Source organism: Mya arenaria, chromosome 4 (genome assembly GCF_026914265.1).
Source record: "Mya arenaria isolate MELC-2E11 chromosome 4, ASM2691426v1".
Taxonomy (NCBI): domain Eukaryota; kingdom Metazoa; phylum Mollusca; class Bivalvia; order Myida; family Myidae; genus Mya; species Mya arenaria.
Window position 1 is genome coordinate 46,966,684 of NC_069125.1, and position 22,217 is coordinate 46,988,900.

Below are 22,217 nucleotides of genomic sequence, written 5' to 3' on the forward strand. Positions count from 1 at the left end.
ATGGAAACCAGTAAATATTGGTATCATGCGACAGCAATATTAAATGGGAATGGAAACCAAATGCTGATACCCTTCTTATCCACGGGAGAGCACTCTCGCGACTTTTGCTACGATATCAGTCAACAGCTTTCGTGCAGGAGTCGTCAAAATTATATCTAGAAGAGGTAATGTATGACATTATCTGACCCTAAAACTTTAATATTGTTAGATGCTATTATTGTTAGATGCTATTTTCTGCTGATTATTTTTCCTGGATGTTTTATTCGGTACTGAGTTGGACACATATCCAAATTCTAATCTGCGTTTCGGCCTGAATTTGAAATGTGTTGTCTGCTAGGCGGTGAGATTTTGTCCAATTTTCGAAGGAAAACATGCATGTTTTGAAATTTCTGAGGCTATCAAACAAAATCCAAGTATGAGCATTGTGCTATCATTCGCAAGAAATTATGTACGCCTGGCTGTCATGTATAGAAATCAATGCATGTGTTTTCATTCACTCAAATTTTCAATTGCTTTGCCTTCACTGGCTTTAGGACAGCCAAAGCATGTATACTAGAAATCTGTTATCAGCATCACTAGTGAATCCGGGGGCAGGGGAGGTTGCCCCCCCCCCCCCTATAAATCGTCCAAGTCAACTTTTTATTACAATATCGGAGACAAAAAAGTAATAAAATGCGCCAAAAATGCACCATTTCGGACTAGAAATTGTTAAAATTATCTTGGGGAGAACCCCCAAACACCCCTGCCTAAACCTTAAACCAAAAAAAATGGTCCTGAGGGTGGGGCGCATATCAAAAAGTTGCGCCCATAAGGTATGCCCCCTCTAAAGTCAGATCCTGGATCCGCCCCCGAGGATATTGCCTGACACATAAGCCCGGTGAAAATTTAATGTGTGACTTTCTTAATTGCAGTTGAAGTGCAGCTCCCCATAACTACAGATGTTCACCAAACTTTTGACTGCCCTCCCTGTCAAACAACCATTTATAACCCAAGCAACTAAAGACCAACTGGAGACCAACTCATGGAGCTTGCATTTATTGCCAGTCTTAATTATATTTTGGACATCTCAATATCACGGCCTCTAAACGCCAGCTCCACCACTTTACGGTGGTGCAAAGAAAAAGAGCTGTCGACACTTCCGTGGTGGAGCTGTGCCCTATGTTTACATGAACAAACGTGAGTATGACTTATATTTTATCTTTGATAATTTCATTTAACGGACATATTTCGAAAATCGGAGAATGTGGTACCGTGTAAGAACACATCTACTGTAGGCTGGTTACTATTTCGCTTCACTATTGTGCAAACTCTTGTGCCAGGATCTTTTCTCCCGAATCGGACTTGTGCATATTTTGAAATCTGATTGCATAGCAAGTACATTTCGGTGCTTACACACCCCGTTAGAACATTCTCACGCATGCAACCAAAACTGTTATGTATAGTACCTATACCGGAACACAACAAAACTAATAAGCACTTCTTAAAAAGGAAAAATGCACATATTTATAAAAGTGGTGGCGCTGTTGCCCTAGTGGTGGCGCTTTTTCTTAAAGTGTTAGTAACACTTTTATACATAAAACATAATTTTCTAACATATAATTGAAAGTCTGCGATCTGATCTTATGTCACCAGTCTAATATCACTTGTTTCCAGATATGTATGCAAGAATTGGCTAATTCCAAGACAAAAAAATAAATTGTCAAAACGGTCAATCTGTGAGAGTGCAGCTTTAAGACAGTGAAACCCACGATAGCCTTTTTAAAAATAAAAACATCCAGGAAAAAAAATCAGAAGAAAATAACATCTAGCAGTATTAAATTTTTAGGGTCAGGTAATGTCATACATTACCTCTTTACTGTTGACTACTACCGTAGCAAAAGTCGCGAGAGTGCTCTCCCGTGAATTAAAAGGGTACCAGCATTTGGTTACCGTTCCTATTTAATATTGCTGTTGCCGGATACCAATATTTACTGGTTCCCTTTTAGTTCCATTCATTAAGTTGCGTTCGTCTAGATGCATTCGTCCATCTGCTAATTGGCAAATGCATACTGCTATGTTTGATTGATGTATAATCAAGTTAGCTTTTAATGGACTTATTACATTATATAAATATTATTAGTAATAACATAAGAAGTTAAATTGTACTCTTGTATTTTAATTAGTACACAATAGTCAATAAAAAGTAAACAGTTAACATCTGTCATTTACCGTGTAGACATAGACACTAAGCAATATAATGAAGGAAACTACAAGTTGTACACAAACACGAACGAAGCAATTGTATGAAGGCACTTACGATTTAAACGAATGCACTAGCAATTGTCGTAAAGCAGCATGCATTTACTGGCGGATGATCCCTTCCATAAAAGACGGTTCCAAATCACACGCATCAGATGCCGTTATTTCAATGATAGACTGGGCCCTCCAAAACTACGGCGGCCAATCAACGTCTTGCGCCATCCACGCCGATAATTGTCCAGGTAAACTAAAAACAAAACAAAAAAAACAATTTAAAACACCACTTATTTGATGATTCTTTCCACATTTGCTATTAAAATAACTTGATACTATAAAATACAATTATTCAGCTTACATGTATTTTTAATGGTTAAAGCAAAGATCATTTTCAGTACATCATTGATCGCAACTTAAAATATTATTTTTTTCTAGTAACCTCGTCTGTTTTTCGAAGAAAACAATTCAAGGTATTGAGTTATGTCCCCCTTTCATGTAAAAAAAACTTTAAAAACGAACGAGCGTTGGCGATCGCCATGTGACGCTCTTGTTTTATTTTATATTACTAGTAAACCAATTTATTTTAGTTCAGTTGTTACGAAAGCTAATGTTGGGCGCCATATTGGTAAATATGTGACTATGCATTTATTATCTAAAATAGGTATTGCACACATGTACTGTGGCGGGCATATTGGACGCCATTGTGGCCTTAATATGGTGTGGAATATCTAAGATTTCATTGTTTCATATTCAGAAACCACAAGAGTATTGATTTGCACTAGAATCAAGGCATTGACACAAAAGGAAAAGTCAATTGTTGATTTTGGTAAAAATTGGCGGCCATCTTGGTCGCCATCTTGAATATCTCGATTACCCCAAGGATGGCGCAAGGCCATCAAATGGAGTCCTTAACTAGGGGGTCTATACTACTTAAATAGCTAAAAACATTTTCTATATACTCCGATGCAAGGTTCAGCCAAAAATAGCCATTTGGCTGCTGGACTATTTGGACTATGTGCAGTATTTTTATTCTATGTATTTTAATGTTCCCACTTTTTTTTTAATATCAATGCGAAAAGCTACAGAAAACCGCTTCTTTGAGATTTTTCAGTTAATAAATTAGCCGGATACGTTTTAAGTTTGTTGCTGGATTATCTATGTCTGTCTGCCTTTGGTGGTCGTAAAACTCCACTATCAGTTGATTATTTTTAATCATTATTTTGTATCATAAGGTTGTGCTGATCATAATATTACAGACCCATTCGTACATTGTTTTGATATAATTTCCATTTCGTGTTACATTGCTTTCATCCAAAATGGGCATTGACTCTTCGAACAAAACTTGGAACTTCTAACATTTGGACCCGTTAGAGTTGTCTTTCTTAGACGGTTAGCCATTCAAATATTCATCACCATGGCATGTTGAGTTTCAGTTCTCGAATTTAAATGTCTGCGCACTGTATCTATTTTAATATATCAGGCGACCATACCACTTTTAGCACTCTTTTACTGAAAACTTGATTAGGCTGGAAAAGATCCAAAAGGTGCTGCAAACAACATTTAACTTCTAACATGGAAACTGAGGCACGCGGAATACCTAATTACAGGCAACAATACAATCATGAAAGTTGTGCAAATGTCAGGCCACATGTGTATTACGTGAACAATACAATAAAATTCGGATGATTCGTGTTCCTATTGTTTGAATGCCGACGGCCTGACGCTGGTAAACGACTTGGGATAATAAAATGTTACTACCTGTTCAAATCGTTTGAGCATGCATCAACGTCAATGTACGAACAACCTAAATATCCTTTTTTCATGCAAAAAAGAAGGTTTACAAAGCAACATAAAGACAAGCCTAAAAACTGCAAGCATTGCACACGCTATTTCTATCTCTCGAATGTTCGTGATCTCATGCAAAAGCTGTTCATCTGGTTTTCAAATTTAATGAGTCCCTGAAGGGGCTTTGTGTACTTAACAGACGATGGGTGCGGGCGATAAATTATTTATAAGATCATCTGCCAGGGTTTTAATTGATTTTACATTTTGATATAAGCGTTCCGACCTTTATTTTGGGTTAAGTCCAATCTGATTGCAGTAAACAACCATGTTTTCATGCTCAGGGCTTAATATGAAAATATACCTGAAGCTAGGTAATCAAACAGCTCTTAGCAACTACTTTAACATAAAGTATAATCTTTTATCATTACTTTCAGGAAACGTAGTAGTTTAATACTTGTTTTCAAAACACTGAGGCAACGCCAAGATGCTGCTATTTGATTATGTCTTCCAAGTCAATTCTTCCTTCAAACTAGTGGTGACCAAACATTTGCAATAATACCTGATTAGATGGAATGTCATTTTATCGTAAGGCATGTTTCTATTAATTAACAGAAGCAAACCTCTTTCGATTTCCACATGTAAAATGCCGTGTCCTGACGCGATAATATGTGTACTTGATTTGCATTGCAATAAGTCGCCGTCCACAAATGAGGAGTCACACTTTAAAACCAACACTGATGTTTGGGGCAGCAAAAACGTTACAACTATACAGTCGGTCATATATACCATCAGGCTATTTCCCTCAATACTTTTGTGTATGTCAGTGTTGCTTGATTTGCCTATTATTGTATTTATCAATTCCTAGAATTGTGCCGTTTAAAGCTCTTATAACGAATACTTAATATCCTCTAAAATTACATTGTTTGTCAAAGCCTGAAATATTCATAGGCAGCATGCAAGCAATTGCTTTCACAAAAGCTGTCCTAGAACAAGAAACGGACTTTTGATGCATTCATAATTAATAACTTTCTGCTATGTTCCAAAAGCAATATATTACAATACCGCTGAAATGGCACCTTACTGTGTGAAAAGCTACCGACCAAAATTCCCAAGTGTAAAGACCAATAAATCAGACACTTTCGGAGGAATATAACTTCATGAATCAGTGATTGCTCTCAATGTACTCTTTGATACCAAAGATATCAACCAAATTGCATATACTGTTTTAAATGAAAACAATAAAAGTTAAGTGTGTTCAATTTAACTCGCACAACAGTCATTGATTCGGGCCAGTATTGGTGTTTGCTTTCGTTTTTGACTAACATTGTATCAGTTCATGTATTAAGATAACAATATGGCTTTCACAATCAACAAAGAATAAAAAAGTATACACTAATTCAATCCATTAACATGTGTGTGCCACAGTCCGTTCATGTGTGCTCTTACCTTTGACCTGCACTTTTAACCTTTTACCTGTAAGAACATCATACCTTTATTGCTAATGTATAAATCATGATATCAGAATTTTTTTTAACAGAAATGGAATACAGATCAAACTAAATACTATCAACGATACATGCTTTAATATAAAGACAAATATTCCTGTTTGACCTTTGACCTACAGTTTAGGTTTCTGGTGGGGATGGCAGCTTTGACATTAAACACTGGTTACATTCAGAATTCAATAAAAGAATACAAACAAGTAGGATGCTAATTTGTTTTTCATAATTTCATTTGAATAATACAATGAAACTACAGGGGCAAGCCTAGTAATCAAACTTTCAAATATGAACCCTGATTAAAGACCCAAGATAAGGGCCCAAATGACCCTGAATGAGAGGCACACACGTACAAATACAGCAAACATACCACACACGCTTAAAACAGCTTTATCATAAATGGCGGGAAACACGAATTCACTGAAGGTTTAAACTATTTTACATGCGTGTAACATCATACTTGGCTCGACATTAATCAATAATTACAAATTTGAAAATATATTCGAAGCAAACCATATTATGTCATATTCTGGTCTGTGAAGACTGTATACATAGTATTAGAAAAATGTGTAAACAATTTGTTAGACTATAGTACTCAACATATAAATTCCACGGTATTCGAAGCAGACACATAAAATTATTTATTTTTTCGATGAACAATAACACGCTTAACCTTTCCTCAACAAAATTTCGTCTCCAAAATGTCTAAAAACTTTTGCGCCAGCATATTTAAATATAACGCAAGAGCGTGCGTCCTTTATAATTAGATTTTATACGAATTCATAATTTAGTGTAATTGAAACTAACTTGGTTGTTAACCAACAAAACATTGTCACACGTGTGCATTTCATTGGATAACTTGTTATTTATTTATTCGAGAAAATGAGTTGAATCGATATCCAGTGCTAAATGTTGTCTTTTATTTATATGAAAACCGAAGTACTTTGTTTTGCAATAAAACAACTCAAATGATAACATGAGTTTCACAATAAATAGTTTCAGGAGATATATATGACGGAGTTGACCGATAATCTTATTACTTTATTTAAAGATCGGAACTTTTTCCGAACATGAATCAATAAACACAAACTAGTCAAGCCAAAAATTGTTTTCTATTAGGGAATTGTCAGAGACAACACTAGAGCTACGGTGGAGCATTCATGAGAAGGTCTGATTCGGCGTTCCAATACGATGTTTTGTCGGACAGGGTAGCAAATTGAATGAAACATTACGGAGATTTAATATAAGATTATGGATAGATTCGCGGAGTTATACTTGTGCGACTCGGGATGATTTATTGTTCCAAGAGATACGGTTTTATATTCAGACTGACGGATATTTTGACTGACATGTTGCCCTGAACAACAAGTAAAAGAAATTGGTATCATAGGAACATCCTTGTAATGTGCACACAGCGAAACAACCGTGTTTTGTTAAGGTTTTTATAAAGGAAATTTGTGGATTGCTATCTATGTCAGTGGAAATATAATATCAATATCAATGAAACAATAAAGTGGAGTTTGAGTCCATTTAGTAAAGAAATGCTTTAGAAAAAATATAGAGTAATACTGAAATCGGTTTGAGTCATAGAATGGTTGGCAATTAACAAATGAACGATTTGGAATTACATAAGAAAATATACTTGTAAATAAAGGTTTGTTTAAGAATAAATAAAATTATAACTCATGGTGGACTAATAGACGAATATTCTTTATAGTGATTGAGTGTGTTTCTTTGGCTTTAGTGGTAAATGCGAACTACAAGCTGAACATGGGTTTAAGCTTAGTAACTTTCCTATTGCTGTTGTTGCTAAGCAGTAACGCGCAGGTGAACGTTAACGCGCCGGAGAAATGTGTGTTCCAGTACGACATGAGTAACCGCGTGAAGATCACGTGCGGACACGGGGCGGTTCTTCACATAGTGGACCAGCATGGCAACACGCTTCTAACGGGGGAAACGACCAGCCCCGCGGACACCCCCGTCATATTCCAACTCAACAGGTGATGTAATATACAGTTAATACTACTGTAGTAAAATAAAATATGAATTGGCGTAGCTACATGTTTGTGCTACAAGAAGGGGTCTGCTTATAATAATTAATTCTTAAAAAATGTCTAAAAACGATCCTATCTTTAAGAGGTATCCTTCCCAAACCACAGCATTCCCTACGCATGTGTATTAGTACCACGTCAAAATTTGTTAGTATGCATACGTGACATTTGGTACATACGTTATGTTTCATTTCATTTGAGCAGTCCCATGTGCAAGCATGTTGAAACACTATTGATAATTCTCTTGGACAATACATTAGTTTTGTGTACTAGCACACAGCCTATTGTTACGGTAAAGTTCAAACTTCTCATTTTTGTCCTGCGCACCAAATACAAATTAAAAAATTTAAACTATTGCTGTTGAAAAAAAAACACATTTGGTTGTTTATGCTTGTTTGTTTCGTTTATACTATTTTCGTTTAGTTCGTTAGTTATAAAACTGATAGTTTAAAGAATCACTCTCGATTCAGTTTCGAAAGGTAGAAACCAGTATTGATGTCCATTTTGAGGGGCCATTAAAAAGAACCCCTAGTGATGATCGAACCCACAACCTCTTGGGTGAGTGGCGGACATCTACACCACTACGTCACTCTCACCCTTCAGTTATGTGTCTACATGATTGTTATTCGTTTTTTCTATTTGTTAACTTCTTTCAAATGAATTCAACATAATATGCGGCTGTAAGGGAAATGATTGATGCGATACCTTTTTTTCTGTATAGCGACAATATAGTTTTTGCTACTCGACTGAGGTTAATCATCCAGAACATATACTTACTTTGCCTGGTGGTTGCATGACTGTCAGCCTTGATAAAACAACATAATATGATATATGCTTGTAGTTACCTTAAGACGTTCGCGTGTGCTTTTTAGAATATGTCTGCTCTTCTGCAGATTAGTTTCAGCTAGTTCATGGCGCTTTCGTTGGCACGTTAGATGTATGCATATTAATGTATTTCTGTGAATGATTTCATCGTACCTCGGGGGCTTTAACATCTTCTGCTATAGATAGATGCTAGCATCACAGGTATGACGCTGTGTCTCCTGTTGAATGTTTGTTAGGTAAGGTGTTCATTAGTTTGTCTCTAAACTAGATCACAGTCAATGTTTGACGTCCGTGTTTGTCCTTTTATGTGAAAGAGGTCCTATTTTGATGCTTTACTGCACTTTACTACTTGTAAGTCTTCCAGTTGATTTGATTTTGGCTCTAGTCCAATTTTACCTAATACACGGGAAAGTGCGAAGTTAAGCACTTTATAATCAGGCACTAATGATACGCAGAGGTGCCATGATAATCGAATACTTTGTAGACGACTTAACAAAGGAATACTGTAGAATAAAAAAATCTTATCCTCTTAAAGGGGAGGAAAAAGCTATAAAGTATCTTATTTGTCCAGTGCATGTCTCGAAGAATTAACTAAACAACGTGCAGTAACAATAATTGTAATTCTTTGCCAAATTGTTGCAGAGTTGTCTCCCCTTAAATGATGAATGATCAAGATTGTCAAGAGTGTAACTTGGTAACTATTGAAATAAATTGAGTGAAACTTTGAACACTGTTGAAAGATAACATAGGAAGCATTACACAGCAAGGAATATTAACTCTTTAAGCACGTCACATTCGTACAAGTATTCCTCCATGGACTTTCATTTTCTTTAAACAAAGTGTGTCTGAAGCATAACTCAGACTAATGGAAGATAGTGAATGTAAAACTTTGAACATTGAAATATGACATTGAGATGTCGGGAAAAGGCAGAAATTGTATCTTTAAGACGCATTAAAGTTAAGTCATCTTTCATTTCAACAAACACACTGTATTAAAAGCCATACTCTGAAACAACGCTAAAATTTCAATGAAACTATGCAGATTGGTTATTGACCTTGCTTTAGTGTGTACTGCGTAGGAATTAAACCTCTTGGTTCCACTGTTGCGAACTTATATCCCCTTATACTCAATCCCCCCAACCCCTGTACTCCATTTTCCCGCAAATACATAGCGTATAAAATCTAAAATTACTAAACGAAGTTAAATAAAATTAACAACACTGTGCACTAGTTATCTCTCGGTTTTATTTTGACATTAAATACCTTGAACAAAGTTGGCATGCTACAGAATGTATTTGTTTCATAACTCAATAAAATTATTATTTAATAACTTGATTACCTCGTAAAACATTGCACAATATTTGAATGTAATCATAGACGCTATAAGAATTTTATTGGATAAGGAAACTCAAGGGTGAAAATAGCAGCATTAAAAATCATGAAATATACGTGATGCATGGAGCAAAATAAATAGTTTAAACATAATATATTTTATAACGATCGTTAACAAAGTTATGATAACTTATACTTAGGCACTCGAGCTAGCAAGATGTTGCGCGATAGTGTGGTCTTGTGTTGTGGGGGAAAACCGAAGAACCCGGAGAAAACCAACTCATCCGGCCATGAAATGGTTTACAAATTCGAAACAGTTTGTTGCATCGTTTTACAAAATGTCGTCCTGTTGAAGTTTTGGCTAAGGATTGCATTGTTAAAATACAATCAAATCTAAAATATTCCACCCTGATGTTAGAATTTTGAAGTTAACGCTGGTTCCCAATATATCGAAATTCAATTTTCTGCCATTATTAATTTATTGAATGAAGTTGTTACTGCTAAGAAACTTTAATAACAGCACTTGTAGTATAGGCGTTTACATCACTCGACAGTGCAAAATGCTAACAAGTAAGTCATTTAACACCTTATACAGCTGTAAGAACTTAGACTGAATTTTAACTATCTGAGTAGTGAGATTGCATGGTTTAAAATATAATACTTTCGTTTCGATCCAAAGAATACATGCGAAAGTCGAAAATAATGTTCACCTATATGTGTTAACCTATACGAAGTTGACTTTTAATATTGCACCGTCTGCTTGAAGAAAATGTAATTTAAGGGGATCGTTTGAAAATCGTCTTCATCACGAGAGAGTGAAAATAGAAGTAGACGAACAGTCTGGGGAACCATGTTATTAAGTGATCATAACCAGCAAGTGTTATTATACGACAAAACTGCCAGTTGGGTAACGTCATGTAATTCTTTTACAGCTTAGTATGTGTTAAAACAATATTTTAAAAATGATGTAATCCTGAGGTCGCGGGTAAATTTCCATTTTATTATACGTATCCAGTTTTAGCGCATTGACTTTTTAGGAGAAACATAAGATGTATATTTTACTACCACTATTTGATAATTATTGACAAAATCATGCATGACTTCAAATGCACACCGGTCAAGAAATTAAAGACACATTTTGCAAACCAAAGAGTTGGAAAAGCAGCAAATACGGTTCTTGATATTATTTTAACTCATCCAAAAACACACTAAATACTTTTGCAAGCCAGCCAGTCAAACACGTTTGTGTTAGAATGTCATTCGTGCTCTATTTAAAACATATTAGCTCCAAAAAGCCTTGTGCCCAAATGAATGGCAAAATCGAATCAACAATTTATTGTAATGTGTGTGGCTTTCTTCAATTTTAGGAATTTATTTGCATGAAGTAAAAGTGAGGGTACAATGGTAACAACAATGAGGTCATTCCAGTAATGAAGTCACAATTTTTCAAATATTTTGCTTTGCAAAGATATCATCAAAAAAATAGATACATAATTGATTGGACAGTTTTAAGTAAGGTGTTTTGGCACAATTTTGATACTTTGATGAGCTTTTGAGTTTCGAAAAACTAAGATTTTAAACAAAACACTGATTAAAGGTATATGTAGGACCTGAAACAGTTATGCTGTGGCTGCATTTAGACATCTGTAATTGTCAAAAAGAATGTGATACCATCCCAGTGTTAATAAGAGTATCTGCTTCAATCTCATTTCGTTCCAAAAGGAATAATTTATCAGTGTTGTTCATGGAGAGAAGTTACGATCTCATTGGGAATACGCTTTCAAGAAAATTTCGGTGACGTTGCTTAGTGAATTACAGTTATTATTCCACGACATTAAGCGTTAACTAGACCATTAAATCGAAATTTCCTCTTGTCGTATATTGTATTGAAAATAACATTCTAGTTCTAGATGTATTGTTCTGGACCACTTGCGAGTAAGGAATGTAACATTTATATTAAACCACCTTATGTTATTTGAATGCATTGCAATACGACCATAAAATATATCCTTATATGTTTGTTATGCGCGAACCGTACTGAGATGTGTATCTGTTTGTTTCTTGTTTCTAATTTTATGTTCTATGTCTTTGGCGTTTAGTCCCAGTGCCATTAAACCGGGTTTATGTTTAAACCTTTTTTGCTACCGAGCTTGTTTCTGTAGCTTTTCGCATGAATATTAAATTTAGATATAAGGTTAGATATTGAGATAAAGTTAAGAGTTTTGAATTGAATCACGCAATCTGTTAGAGTATTAAGGTATGAAATACATTGGTTTATAACAGTCGTGTGTTATGCAACGGTTTGTAAATGCTTCCAAAAAAGAGTATTTAAAGATCACATTTTTTTAGGAAATTAATGGGTTTAATGTGTCAAACATTTATTGAATGAAGGCGCATGAACACATATGCATACAAAATAAATATACACAGCTGGGATGTTTACAGCTTAAATCATACATTTAATCGGATACTCTTAAGTAGTAATTCAAAATCGGTACTACAGCAATAATATGACAATACTGTATTAAACACTGTATTAAAGACATGTATTAAATGCAATACTTTTTGTGCACTTAGTTTCATCTTACTGTATTCACAAAAATCAATGCATACACCTTTCGGTTACAACTTTAAGGCCCGATTCACAAAAACAACTTAGGGCAATTATACAATAAAGATGGTATGTGAACATATCATTATCGTGTACAATGGACGTTTGTTAACAAATAATTTCCATCTTCTTCATTATTTAACGACATGAATAAATTAATAAACGTTTTCTAGCAAATTAAAATGTCAGCCTGTGTTCAATCGCAAGACGATGCGATGAAAAATCTCATATTTGCCAAACAGCTACGAAACAGTAGAACAGTTGCCATATTGTGTCTATACTTAAACAACATTTAACATACACGCACCATTAGTTAAATTTCTGAACAGATTCGTAGCAATGTTTGCAATTCTAGTTACATATTCCCTTAGAACTTACATTCATTTAGTACATACCGGGCTCCACAAACATAACCCAAGCCATTTTTATACCCATTTCAAATCATAACTTTGCCCAATTTTCATTTCCTTAACTATAATACCGTTTCAACATATAATAGCATAACTTTACATATCTATCATCGGAAGGATTCCAAACTTCAAACCAGAATTTAAGAGATATTTTGGAAGCATACAATTCTACTGAATAAGCTAGCATATTACCCATAATTACAAGCATTCAACATCAAGTATTGAACCCAGTGTTATCTGCCGATCTTTTTGTTTACTTTCGTTGCATTTATAGATATGGTCTTAGAAACGAAACAGGAAAGAAATAGAAATAAAAGAACATGCGTATAAATGGTATTGGTACATATCTGATAAAACCAAAATGTAACATAATAGTGTTTTATAACATTGGATCATATAATAGAGTTTTCATGTTACCTTATGGAAATGGAAACAAAGAACATGCATTGTCATTACTGGTATTCAGATAAACTAATTAGTGTGTGTTGCCATATAAAAGATGTTTGTTAAAAATATCTAATGTGATAACTTTGTTTGCGTTTCCAATGGTAACATTGCGAAATTTAATTACATTTATTTTAATGCAGTGATAATTTGACAACTGAGCTTTCTCCGTATTTCTTCCGAGAGTTAATCCTTGTTTTTGCTAGACGAAACAAAAGGTGATGCAAGCCGATCAGCGTGTTGAAAAAGAAGTCCTGAAAACTGCAGATTCCGAGGGGCAACATAACAAAGCAGCCTCTTATATAACATTGTGACAGAAACAGAACAAGCCTTTCAAGTATGTTCACTAAAATATGTTAAAGCTTATTACAGATTTTCCAAACACGTGGTTTTGGGTTGGTAGCGCAGGACCAGGACACATTATTTAGCGATGGCTTAAGAGGCGACAAGGTAAACTTATAACCGCTTAGTTGTGTATAAAATAAGTTCCTTCACATTTAAGGTCCAGTATTTCCTCCCTGAACGATGAGGCTGCACGGGCTACTAAGAAACTGAACGAGGCGAGCAAGCTTCTGAGAAAGGTTCGCGAGGACCTTTCCCTGCAGATAACAAACCTGATCAATCTGACAAGTCTTCTGCAGCGAGGGGACGAAGAGCTGAAGAATGACTTTAACACCATTCGACGGCATGAGATAAATTCCCAGCTTGTCAGAGAGGCCATTATTGCAGGTAAGTGTGAAGGTTGTAAATATAGCGACATGAAATAAAAGTAGCCATTCTTCGTCAAAATACGTCCGTTCCAATATAATATATAGAGTATCACAAAACAAAAGATATACAAAATATATGTGGTCTTACTTAGTGCGGATCTTATAATGCTCCTAATAATGTCTCTAGTGTGTTTCTAAACATTGGTTATATAAATCTGAATTACGATTGCCGTAGGTTTTTGTTGAATTCTAAGATAAGTAAACCATTCCAAAACCACACGGAATATTTCTTGATCTGATAAAACTGTTCAAAGAGTGCTGACAAGAAAAATTATTATCTATGAGAATACAATCGAACCAATCTAGATGTTGACAGGCAAGGTATCAAAATGGATGCTGTATTGACGTTTTCTGTGGCTATTATACAATAAAACAGATGCTTGTAAGAAAAAAAAACTTAGCTCTAAAAGAAGTTCCGTACATAACACATGGTAAAAGCCATCTTTGACAAAATAACTTTTGAGACAATTGCGTTGAAGTGAACCATTGAATTATTAATTTCAAAACGTATTGATAGCATACACGGCGACACAAGCATTTAAACAATAATGATGTCAATTTACACGCCAATCAGATCTGAAACAAAAGTACATACAGATTTCCAGCCATCGTAAATACTCGACCTTGCGTTTACTGCTCATCTTGATATATCCATGTAACGATTTGTTGTGGCATTCATGATCACTTCATGCGTTTTCTTATAAAACATTTCCTCTATGTCTTTGTGTGTATGTTTGTTTTTTTTCCAACATTATTATAGGACTGATTTGACAGCTGCAATTTGATCAAATTGATTTTACCAGTCAAATGTATCGTTTTTCAAACAAAACGTGAAATAATAATGTAATGTGGGCTACATATTGGGCCAAAATTCCAACTCGAAATATTCATATTTCGCTGGAAGAAGCATTTTACAGCAACCTGGCGCCTTTGTGTCATGGAAAGGTTTTATTAACATCTCTTTCTGATCTAAATGAATGTAAAAATAAGCTTAATAATGACCGATGATGTTCTGACCGATAATAATATAAGTGCACCGTTAGAAATGGCACGCGGAGAAATATTCTCGGATTTAAGTAGCCAAAATCAGACTTGTATAACAATTTATGGAGATCTGGCGTTTAAGTCACCAGTGTTGCTATTTGCATATTGGACATTGCGAAACCTCTTGCAGTTAATTGCGATTTAAGTTCCAAAAGAAAGGCTTAATAACTGCATAAAGATAACAAAGTAATATAGCTTTTCTATGACTAATGTGTTGCTTTTTGAATGCTTTTACTGAAAGCAAATACTGTATATTTCAGCCCTACAGAACCAATACAATTTCCTCCGTATGGGCCTACTCTCCCAGAATACGCATTTAAACGAACTGATTCGGACCACCTCGCGCCTCACAACCGCTATCATGAATACTGCACGTGGGGCACGTGGTATTGGTGACGTCCTTGACCTCAGGGCTGACGTCATGAATCAGACTCTCTATAACATCACCAAATTGATGCCCGGGGGATTCGAGCATGGTGCCTTCTTTGGTGAAAAGACAGGTAACACACTCCGTCAAAATATTTAAAAGCTAATTTTAGGAAGCTTAAGTTAACAATCAAACTGTTTCTTGATTTAAGACTGTATTTAAAACAAACAAAAAACACAACACTTAAGTGTACAAGAGTGATCCGTAAAGAGTCAGCATGCGGCTGTAGACAGTTCGCAATTAATTTAATAGAAATATTCAATTTCAAATTCGTGCTTAAAAGAAGCAGAATCTCTCTTCGTACCCAAAGGAGTTTTGTGCGTTCTGGTCCATTCGGTTAGGTTTCATCGAATATACATTATTCATCAACATCAGTCGAAATATACCAATAATCCTAGGAGAGCGCATCTATCGCAATTTATCACTGGCAAGGATTGCTGTCGAACCCATGATGCTGTATTACGGCATAAATATACGGGATAAAATAAGCCTCATTAAACATATCGACAACATGCATAGCTCTTAAATCAATCAATTACTGATCATTTCCGTTGATATATACGAGGAGTTTTTTGTATGTATTAATGCATGAATTTAGAGCATTTTGTAATAAAGACGAAAGTTAATACTATCGGTTTTTCAAAAAAATAAAATAAACGTTTGTGACATTTAAAGTTAAACATATACAAAACAAGGTTGATGTATAACTTAAGTTTCCAATTTAAATACATTTAGATTTTATTTGGTTATGCCCAACATATTTGTAAAGTTCGTATACGGAGCTTCTCTTTAGCTTACATTTTTTATCGATTCAGTTTTCTGTCCGCAACAACTCCGCAAGATTAGCGACAAGGGCATGAGTGTTGTGTGTGGTGTGGACGAGGGCCAGATCATGGTCGACCCCTACACGCCAGAAAAGATCTGGGTCATGTACAGCTTCACAAACATCAACGAAATATCACAATACACTTCAATTAGAAGTAAGTTAACTGGGTATTGGTACATTCAATCCTCCTATATATATATCCTATGAATAAATTGATATACATGATTTCCTGTTAGACACTAACAGCTAGCTGGTCGATGCTGTGAAATGTGTATCCTTTTTTCGTATTGCGGGCCGGAATTTGTATACTAATTATAGTTCAAACAGCTTATATAGAGGGATCGGTTGTAAGTGACAAACGTTTCCTTTTCTGTTTGTGGGAACGACTTATTTTTTAAACAGCCTATATCGAGGGACAAAATAGAACAAGCTTGAAGTGATACTAAATATCGGATATAACATCGCTTCTATCCCTCGATGTATACTTTGTTGTTGTTTTTTATCAATCAGTTTTATATTTAAGCAATGTCGTCTAATTAGGATTATGATTGCACTATTTATATTTCTGTTCCCTTTTGCAGGTTTGAAGTTCGAGCTGGTGGACAAAACGATCTCGTTACCTTTCTCTTGCGTGGGTACGGGTCACGTGGTTTTTAAGCATGCACTGTATTGCCAGAAAATGTTCACCAATAAAATAGTAAAGTACAGTCTCGCAGAGGCTCGCTTTCTAGGGGAGAGGCAGCTTGAACATGTCGGTGTACATGACACATTTCCTTACCAATCGGGCAAAAACAGTGACATCGATTTTGCCATTGACGAAACAGGTTTATGGGTAATTTATGCAACAAACTCATCAAACGGTTGTATTGTTATTAGTAAACTTAATGAAGATTTGTCGTTTGAGGACACGTGGGTAACTGAGATAACAAAGAAACACGTGGGTAATGCGTTCATTATATGTGGCATTTTGTACGCTACTAACGCATACGACGAAGTTCCTACGTTCATCAAATACACGTTTGACACACGCACAGCCAGAGGGAAGGTTTTAGAACCGGGGGTATTACCATTCAGGAATTCAGTGAGTGGAGATTATGCAAAAGTGTATGCACTTGACTACAACCCTTCCGATAAAGCCTTGTATTCTTGGAACAACGGTCGAGTGGAAATATTTCCCGTGTCGTTTGTAGATGATTCTGATCCATAGACTGATGTGAAATGTCGTTATATGCAATCATATACGTGAAGTCATTGTTTTGAAACGTGCTGCGGAGCCTTAAACACTTTATAGTCGATAATATGGCATGTATCAAACAAGTGCATGCCAATGAATGGATGTACATATCAAAATACTAACTGTATAGTGTAAGATTTATATATCAAATGTTAAATTTATTCTACACTATTTCAGTAAGATTATAGTCACTTAAATCAGTACAAAAATGTAAATACGAGTGTATATCACAAAAATTGAACATTTCGATATTGTTACTTAATAGTGATTCATTAATTGTTTTATTTAATCACTGTTTTGGTTTTCATAGACGTCTATGCTGTTATGCAAATTCGAAATGTTTGTTGCTGTCAATGTTAAGTATAATTTGCTATTACATGTATGCCTGTGTACGAAACCCATCGAATATAATAAAATAAATGAAGAAGAAGAAGAAGAATGTTTTAGGGCTTTAAATTACTGTTTATCGTCCATCAATTCTATTACACATAAATATATTTTCAGTAGTCAGTATAGGAATAAACTTTATACATCTTATCTAATCTACAAGTATATTAAACAAACATACTAAATCATTTTCTTATGGAGAGCATGCACCGAAAGAAAGAGTTCTAATTCATTGAATATAATTTTATACACATATTTACTTTAATAATATAAAGCATAATTATTAAGCACACAGATGTGGAGACAATTCGGCGACCGAAGAGGGAAACACCTATAAAAAACGAGACCAATCAAATGCATTCCTGAAATGAAAAGACAACAATACGTCCAAAGTAAAAAAACACAGCTTTGTTGGATTTTCAAGACTTCCTTCTTATTTTCCGAGCGCGCGCATCCAATACAAAATAACACACAAGATAGTCAACAAAATATTGTACAAAAACTTTCAAACAAAAATAACAATTGAAATCTAAGGGCGATATTTTTAAAGTATATCTTCTTATGAGCGCAAAGATTGTGAAGCTTAAATCGGAATAAACATGTAAATATATTAGCGACATTGTGTGTTATATTGCCTCTGCACGTACAACAACGCATTTGGTGGTTTTCTAATATGGCATTTCCAATTATACCGAGATTTTTTCACCAAATTATTGGTTTTCAATTTCTTGCTAGCCTTCGTCACTTTATATATATTATTCATACATTGATTGCAAGCTACACTGTAACTATGAGCAAGCGAATTCCAATGTATTTAATGAATTTTCCAACTTAAATTTTGAATAAAGCAACCACTTGTAGAGCATTTTCAAACAGGAAAAAGGTAACCTTGATATTTTCAGAATATTTGAATTAATAGTTTTTATTGCTATAGCAGATTATTATATTGGCAAATCTATGACCTGAATCAACCATAAAATAAACCGTCGATGCAACTTGCTCTTGTCAGTCCTTAAATTCCCTTAACACAGTGTGATTTTTAGAAAGGGGTCGTGAAGTCGAACGCTTACAAATTTGTCATTTGTCATAAAAGCAATGGCCATTAGTTTGTCCATTCTCCATATAAAATTTATGTGCATCAAAATCATGAGTTCCAAAACTTAACAACATTAAGTACCTTCATGAAAATCTAATGAGTGTATGACTAATAATTTTGAAGTTATGAGCGACACAAGCTTTACAAGTCCGAAAACGTCAATAGTATTGATTCAAGGGCCGTTACTTTGCTTGTGCAATGTGCAGTGGGAAGCGAAATCCCAGGTTCACAACTTCATAACCCCATTTACCTCCCATTACGTTTGATGAATTTAGGTTATATAGTTATTGAGATTGTAGTGACACAAGTTCAGCAATTTTTGTTTTTCACGAGCCATTACTCTGGGGGGTTTTCTAAGTGCAGGGGGCCAAAAGCCAGGTGCAACACTTTATAATCCGATTAACTTTCCCTAAATTATTATGACTTTAGCTATTATATTTTGTGTTGAGCGACACAAGTTCGCATAATACTAACTGGCGGAATCACGGGCGGACACAGGCACGTATGCATGCACGGACAAACAATGGCCAATCTATACACCTACCTCTATTTGTGTGGGGGAATAAAAAGTCGATTGTTGATGGGATATAATTGCAGTATCCTATACACAATTATTTGCATTTTGGTTTCACGGTAACCCCGTATTATTGTGTTAAAAACAATATTTATTTCAATATTTAATACAAAAGAATACGAACAAACATTATCATAAGACAAAACAATGTAGAAAAAAATACGAATGACGCAGTGTATCTGTTAAATGTAAAATGATTATAATTGGACAGCTAAACGTTTGTGGGATAAATATGTTCTTTCACTCATTCAAGCTGCTTATTAATGTGTAAACATTGGTGTGAGCGAAGACTTAAATGAAATATAATATGTTGGTATCATTTAAAAAGGTTTTATATGCTGAAATAGTGTATACAATTCTTATTAATAAAATAATATAACAATAAGAATAGTTTGCCTTAAAACATTGCAAAATTAGTCCGATTTCAGTACACGTTCATAGCAAATATACAAACGGCAATAACTTTATGTTTAATATAAGTATATATACAAACGGCATTACCTAGATGTATGATATAAGTATATTTACAAACGCAAATAACATTATGTGTAATTTATCTTTGGTAATTTATTTTACATCATTAGTTTTAAACTAGCAATAACCTTTCAACTGATATCAATATTATTCAAGGTCACCGACATCAACAATTACCATTACTGTCAGTTATAAGCTTATTTGTTAGTTGCATTTCCTAAGTTTGGTCTTTAATTACAAACAGGTTCATATTGTCGAAGGACTTTTGTGTGTGGGTGTAGAATGGATTTTACACATACCTGTTTTGAAATGTAAGGGGTTGGGATAGGGTGGCGGGTATGGTCTTAAACAACCCTATTTCATTGCTAGGCTTGTCACTGAAGTTTGCATTGCATTATTTGTTTTAACAGTATCTGCTTAAAGGCCATTGCGTAACAAAACGAATGACTTATAAGTGCTGCTCAAATGAAAATTTGCCATCTCATTTGAAATAACTTTTCAAGGCAATTTCATTGTCGTCGCTTAGGGAATTTCTTTGATTATTCTGATTTCGTTAAGCGTTAACTAGACCATTAAATCTAAAATCCAGATTGTCGGATTTGTTTCGAAAATAACAGTTTCTTTCCCAAATGAATTGTGAAGGGCATGTTGCAAATAAGATTTCCCAATGGGATCTATAATTGAAGTTTTACCGCGAAATTTACCAATGCTTTATATGTTCATTATGGGCGAATTTAACTGAGGTTTGCATCTGGTGTGTTTATGCGTTCGTCCATGTAAAGGCACGAGGGCGCATCGTTATTTTTTTTATTTTATTTTTTTGTCAAATAAAGAATCATTAAAAAATATTGTCAGATTTCAAATGTACAATATACAGAAAAACGTAATCTATGTATAGTTTTATCGGCACATATTTGACGATTAATAACATCGTTATACATGTAGATCAATACATAACTAATAAAGTGAACAAGTCGCTATGTTTATAACGTATATGAATTAATACATAACTACACAGAGCCCACTCGTTTAAATGTAACAAATCTATTCATATCTAAATCATAATAAAGATAAAAACACTGTCCTAAAATATATATTTTAATAGAATAGTCTCAACTATGTTCATTTCAACGACGAGACAATGCCCTGTCATGTTGTTCACTGTTCAATTTGAATATTTTTGAAAGGTATATATATATATTGGGCGATCAGATTAAGTTTGAATTGTTTTAACATATTTTCTTTATTTATTTTGCTTCTGGTTTTGTCCCAGAAGTTGCCATTTTTTATCTGACAATACAACGCAACAAGATAGATAATAGCAGTACAAAAACCTATATTGTTAATCTGAAGTTCGTCTTCATTGAGTTTTACTGTGGAAGAACAATGTGTTTGTCGATGAACAATTATATTTAAATTCGCATCCTCCTTGGCATAGACATAACTTGACCTTCATATTATATAATCCGCAAGGAGTCGACGTCATTTTTATTTTGATACTACGCTCCAACTGGATATGTGCGACGTCATTTAACCAGTTATATACAACGTTACAACGTTACAGATATGCGTTTATTTTATACAGACGAATGAGTTCGGTTACATTTCTCTAAGAACAAATACTCGATTGCAATAGATAGTGCTAACTTATAATCGCAATGAATAATTATTTAAAATATGAATGTAAGTATTGCTCCAATTTTGCCACTTAACAGAATCAGAGTTTGTTCTGGGACTGCAATGCTCCTGTGTTGTCCTAAATCAACTGTTACACGTGGACAATATCAATATAACAACTAGAAACATTCATTCTCGGAAGAACCATTTTACCCGTGGCGCCTGTCATAGAAGAATTTTATTAACACCTCATTCGGATCTAATTGAAGCTTGATAATGACCGATGATATTCTGATCCAAAGAAAAATAGAAATGTAACATCAAAAAATGCTTGCCAATACGAATCTGGGGATTTCAGGAACCAGGATCTGACTTTTATGACGATTAATGGAGATCTGGCGTTTAAAAACTCAATGTTTCTGTATTATTATCAGGCAATGAAAATGAAGTCCATGCAGTGACGTACTATTTCGGTACAACAAGACAAACATATTTTGATAAAGCAACGCCATTTTTATTATATATATTCATTATTTTGTTTGTCCCATATTAAAAAGTAATTGTAGTTGATATGCA

At 34.6% G+C, this 22,217-nt stretch overlaps 1 protein-coding gene across 2 annotated transcripts; it reads left to right on the forward strand.

Moving 5' to 3' along the window:
- The first annotated feature begins 1,069 nt into the window (after positions 1 to 1,069).
- LOC128232112 (noelin-3-like) lies at positions 1,070 to 17,945 on the forward strand. 2 transcript variants are annotated; one of them, XM_052945478.1, is made up of 6 exons: positions 1,070 to 1,176; positions 7,383 to 7,519; positions 13,695 to 13,921; positions 15,267 to 15,506; positions 16,249 to 16,413; positions 16,841 to 17,945. In XM_052945478.1, the coding sequence occupies exons 2-6, from the start codon at positions 7,389 to 7,391 to the stop codon at positions 17,464 to 17,466; spliced, it is 1,389 nt and encodes a 462-aa protein (XP_052801438.1). In that variant the 5' UTR covers positions 1,070 to 1,176; positions 7,383 to 7,388; the 3' UTR covers positions 17,467 to 17,945. The 2 variants fall into 2 exon arrangements, with proteins under 2 accessions (XP_052801438.1, XP_052801437.1); XM_052945477.1 differs by lacking the exon at positions 1,070 to 1,176 and having other exon boundaries at positions 6,488 to 7,519.
- The last annotated feature ends 4,272 nt before the right edge of the window (positions 17,946 to 22,217 follow it).

Bases quoted from the DNA above. Each gene is read 5' to 3' on its own strand.
- LOC128232112 (XM_052945477.1), top strand. From the start codon at position 7,290: ATGGGTTTAAGCTTAGTAACTTTCCTATTGCTGTTGTTGCTAAGCAGT. The intron at 7,520-13,694 runs GTGATGTAATAT...TTCACATTTAAG, and splicing joins GTCATATTCCAACTCAACAG to GTCCAGTATTTCCTCCCTGA. The intron at 13,922-15,266 runs GTAAGTGTGAAG...TGTATATTTCAG, and splicing joins CAGAGAGGCCATTATTGCAG to CCCTACAGAACCAATACAAT.